Source organism: Ammodytes marinus (genome assembly GCF_949987685.1).
Source record: "Ammodytes marinus genome assembly, chromosome: 18".
In the NCBI taxonomy this organism is placed as follows: domain Eukaryota; kingdom Metazoa; phylum Chordata; class Actinopteri; order Uranoscopiformes; family Ammodytidae; genus Ammodytes; species Ammodytes marinus.
In genome coordinates, this window is record NC_137222.1 from 1500620 (window position 1) to 1505668 (window position 5049).

Sequence of the window (5049 nt, forward strand, 5' to 3'; positions counted from 1 at the left end):
ACGGGGCTCTCTTGTCCACATAGTTTGTATTTGTGATTTCAACTCATTCACTGGATCGTGTAGATAACCAATTATGGTACTACTGCTCAAACCACGGGTATTTTCATCGCTGTCAGCCATAATAACGCTTAAGTCTGAAACCTTTTAATTCATTTTTTTAAACTCTAACCAGGTGAAAACTGGGGATGTGTTTGTTGTCTATTGAAGTATATAGCCTTCAGTTGCCCCATAACCACTCTAATGAAATGAGTCCAGATGGATGCAGGCTGGGCTTTACTTACTAAGCAGCAATCACACAAACTGGAACCAGGTGTGGCTCTGTCCTCAAGCCTGGCAATAATGGGTGTGCCAAATCCCATTATTTTACTTTATACTACTACCACACACACACACACACACACACACACACACACACACACACACACACACACACACACACACACACACACACACACACACACAAATAAAATAAAAACATTTTCAATTCAATTCAACTTATTAAACACCTTCAGAGTTACTGTCTATATCACTTTTTAAAATTATTATAATTTGTTCGCATTTTTCTTTTTGGAGAGACAGAGATGAAACGCTCTAACCACTGCACCACGAGCACCCCCAATCTATAGGCGACATAATTTGAGAGGGGAACTTAATTTCAAAATACTCACTGTCATGTTTGTAATCATGGACTTACAGGATGTTCCTTTTGGCTTACGATGTAATAAAACGTACAGTTCTAGAGACATTCAATTTCTCATTTTCTTTTCCTATATTGCATTGTTGAGAGGAGCCTGGGACTTAAGAATTGCCAACGATTGCACACCCCACACACACACACACACACACACACACACACACACGCACACACACACACACAGCTGCTGTTATTGTTGATGTGCAAATAGACTATCTTGTTTCTAAGAAATTCAAACAACCATTTTTTTTTATGCAGCTCAAAAAGGAACATTTTCCTCATAGTATAGATATGCAGCCTATATATATATAGTAAGAGATTTCTCAATGATAAGAAGTGGCTCTAAATATATTATCAACCAAAATCTGTGAGCACTTCCTTTGTACAAACTGGTGAGACTGATTTGGTCAAGATGAGCTGAAAGTGGTAAACAAGCCCAAATAAGCCAATAATATTTATAAATGAATGAAACGATTGAATCAACTGAATTGTCATGGTTTTATTGGTGGAACAAATCAAGCCTATGACTAGAAAAAAAAATTAAAACTTTTTTTTATTTTTTATCTGAGATTCTTACTTGAAATCATGTGAAAAATAAGGAAAGATTATTTATGAGATAAGTCAAATTTAAATTTTAAAAAATCTGAAACATTTAGTCAACATTTTAAAATGCTATGCAAATTTAAAATAATATTGGATGTATGATAAATAACAATAATTAAATTTAAATTGTTTAAACATTTATGAAATATTGATTGAGATGATAAAATAAGTAAAGTAAAAAAAATATATATCTTATTTTGTAAATTGACGGAAACATTGTGTGACGTGTTCAGAGCACAACTCGAAAATATATAAAACATTTGGTTGTGTGATTTTGTGAAACATTTTAAAGCAAAATCATTACATACAGTATTTCACCTTTAGCCTACATAATGTATTTGCTACCATACCGGACAGTTTTAAAGTACAGCCGCAGCGTATTGTTTCTAGTCGGAATTATTTTGGTAGCGCACCGCAGCCGGCTCAGCAGCAGCAACCCAGTAACACACAACACATCTGCATTTGTGGTTTCACTCATACGCGGAAGTTTTAGGCGCTAGAAGTTGTTTTTTTTCAACCTACAGCGCTAACCTGACATAGATAATGTACTCTATATGTTTCCGGTAACAAACAATAGCGCGCCATTAGCTAGTTTAGCGTCACTTTTACGGTAAATATGGTGCCCTTAAAACGAAGGAAACTCCTGTCCACTCAAACTGGGAATAATGGGAACAGTGGGACTGACGTAATTGGAGTTAAAGCACCAGTTAAGTTCCCTGACGTGGTGATATTCCTGTTGGAGAGGAAGATGGGCGCGAGCAGAAGAGCTTTCCTCTCGCAGCTCGCGGCAAAGAATGGATTCCACGTGCAGGAAACGTTCAGGTACTAACACTGTAGTAGATTTTTGAACAGAACATTTTGACAAAGGCTGCTATTAACAGTTTAATGCAACTTGTTCTACCTCTTTCTACATCCAAGAGAGACATATTACAGCCTACATTTTACTGCAATAAGCCTTACATTTTTCTGACATCTTTAGTTACTTTACAAATTAAAGGTGCAGTGTGTAATATGACATCATCAAGAAAGTTCTACAAAGTTCTAGAATGCAACACTCCCTGGGTAACCCCAACCCTTTTGCATAATAACAGAAGCTACAGTGGCCTTCAAGGACAAGAACAATTCTAAATTTTAAACAATGCACCTGATGACATTCCAACTATGACACTTTCAAGATGGCGGCACTAGGCCTTGGTCCAAAATATGCAGAAATATGGACATATATGAGACCCTTTCTAAGGGGAAAAAAAATGATTCAAAATTTTTTTTTCAGCTATTATGCACTAAATTAAATGTACTTATGGATATTATAATTACTTTCTACAAAATATGCTAGGAAATAAAACCCATAATTCTACACACTGCAGGTTTAAGAACTATGCCTGAATATATATGAAGAGCTTATAATGACCTGTAGTAGATTTTAATTAGTAATTTTTGACATCCCCACTACATTTCAGAGGGAAATGTTGTAGGCTACTTTCTACTGCATCTTTCTGACAGCTCTAGTTGTAAAGGCTTTATAGTTATAATAACATTTATTTAGAGATACTCTAAAGACCATTGAGGGATGATGATGACCCTAATTTGCAATGACTTGACATCTAGTCGAACAAAACAATGCAAAGTAAAGACAACGACTAGGAGTAGTACAAACACAGTACATATTCTTCATAGTTACTTTTACAGAACCAGTTTTCAATTAGATACAGAGGTCCAGCCATTTGGAATAGACACTTGTCATCTCTAGATTTGGAGAGTATAAAACATCTTTAATATATATCAAACATAGACAATAACTGCGATTTATAAAAAAGCGGCCTAACTGTATGTTTGAAAATTTGTCGAAAAAAATTAGAATGTTGCATAGAAATGACCTGATTTCTACATTGCATCCTGAATATTGTCTTTTCCCCAGTGGGATGGTGACACACGTTGTCTCAGAGGGTAACAGCGGGGCGGAGGTTGGGTCGTGGCTGGACTCACAGACAGACGGTTCGGCCCACAGACCAGTTCACCTGCTGGACATGAGCTGGTTCACTCAGAGCATGAAGGCAGGACGGCCCATAGACATAACGGACACACACAGGCTACAGGTACGTTACTAGTCTCAAGACGTGTTTACTGCTTTTTAATGGTTTGATTGGTGGCGCAACATGTCACCAACAGTTCAAAATATTAACAAAGTTAGTAGGTTTCTTAATCTAGGCTAAGGGTCTGTGAAAGTCTAGAAAAAATGTGCAAGACGATCCATCATCCATCTCGTAGTTTTTAAGATATTAGTCTTTTTTGTTTGTGTGTGTACCAACAACAAATTTAGACAAAAACAACTGCAACCAAAAAAGTAAAGAAAACTGAGATCAGAACTAAATTAGATCTCTCTCTCTCTCTCCCTCTCCCTCTCTCTCTCTCCCTCTCTCTCTCCCTCTCTCTCCCTCTCTCCCTCCCCTCTCTCTCTCTCTCTCTCTCTCTCTCTCTCTCGCTCTCTCTCCTCCTCTCTCTCTCCCTCTCTCCCCCCTCTCCCCCCTCTCTCTCTCTCTCCCTCTCTCTCTCTCTCTCTCTCTCTCTCTCTCCCTCTCTCTCTCTCTCTCAGCAGGTGGATGAATCAGAGGTCGAGGTGTTTTCTGTCCCGAGTTTCGCCTGTCAGAGGAGAACCACTCTTGAAAACCACAACACTGTCCTCACTGTACGTCCACACCATGAGAAACAACACTACTTTGTGAAAAATGTATATACATTTAAACCTGCAGTGTGTAGAATTTTGTGTTTTATTTCCTAGCAGATTTTGTAGAAAGTAATTATAATATCCGCAAGTACATTTAATTTAGTGCATAATAGCTGAAAAAAATGTTTTTAATTATTATTTTTTCCCTTAGAAAGGGTCTCGTATATGTCCATATTTCTGCATATTTTGGACCAAGGCCTAGTGCCGCCATCTTGAAAGTGTCATAGTTGGAATGTCATCAGGTGCATTGTTTAAAATTTAGAATTGTTCTTGTCCTTGAAGGCCACTGTAGCTTCTGTTATTATTCGAAAGGGTTGGGGTTACCCAGGGAGCGTTGCATTCTAGAACTTTGTAGAACTTTCTTGATGATGTCATATTACACACTGCACCTTTAAGTTAACATATAGAGGCCAAGCCCAAGCTTTTGGCCCCGAGATGCTGTGCCGAGGATATACTTCTTGACGCACCTTTGTCCGTATTGATGAATGAAAGTCCGAGTCTTTCTTGCAGTTAAAAACATGTGTCTAGTTTATTTTCACTTTATTTAGCTACAAACTATAAAACCAACATACATACAAACATAGACCTTAACGTGACGTAACGTGGCTTGTGTGTGTGCGCTCAAAAACTGTTTCTATGTCCGGGTAGCAACTGTGGAACCAAAGAGTTAGCTTAAAGAACATTTCTATTTAAATCATGTATACCATATTATTTTTTTATTTTTTAATCTAGGGCCCTAATGACAGTATTTTTATGTATTAATGTGCTGTTTTCGTTGCTCTTTCAGGATGCATTGTCGCTCCTGGCTGAAATGGCAGAGCTGAGTGCAGAGGAGGGGAGAGGTGTCGCGTTCAGACGAGCGTGCGCCGTGCTGAAGTGTTTAAATGAACCAGTGACGGCCATGAGTCAACTGAGAGGGCTGCCCTGTCTGGGAGAGCACTCACTCAGGGTCATACAGGTGTGTGTGTGTGTGTGTGTGTGTGTGTGTGTGTGTGTGTGTGTGTGTGTGTGTGTGTGTGAGTGTGTG

At 38.4% G+C, this 5049-nt stretch overlaps 1 protein-coding gene across 2 annotated transcripts in view; it reads left to right on the plus strand.

Annotated features, from left to right (window-relative positions):
* Positions 1–1749: 1749 nt before the first annotated feature.
* The window catches only part of polm (polymerase (DNA directed), mu), a 9925-nt gene continuing 6625 nt past the window's right edge, over positions 1750–5049 (plus strand). The window contains exons 1-4 of one of the 2 annotated variants that reach the window (XM_080047302.1): positions 1750–2119; positions 3216–3393; positions 3891–3983; positions 4810–4980. In XM_080047302.1, coding sequence (XP_079903428.1) covers positions 1914–2119; positions 3216–3393; positions 3891–3983; positions 4810–4980 — 648 coding nt within the window. In that variant the 5' untranslated portion in view covers positions 1750–1913. The remainder of the gene's footprint in view (positions 2120–3215; positions 3394–3890; positions 3984–4809; positions 4981–5049) is intronic. The other variant, XM_080047303.1, reaches the window with a different exon arrangement.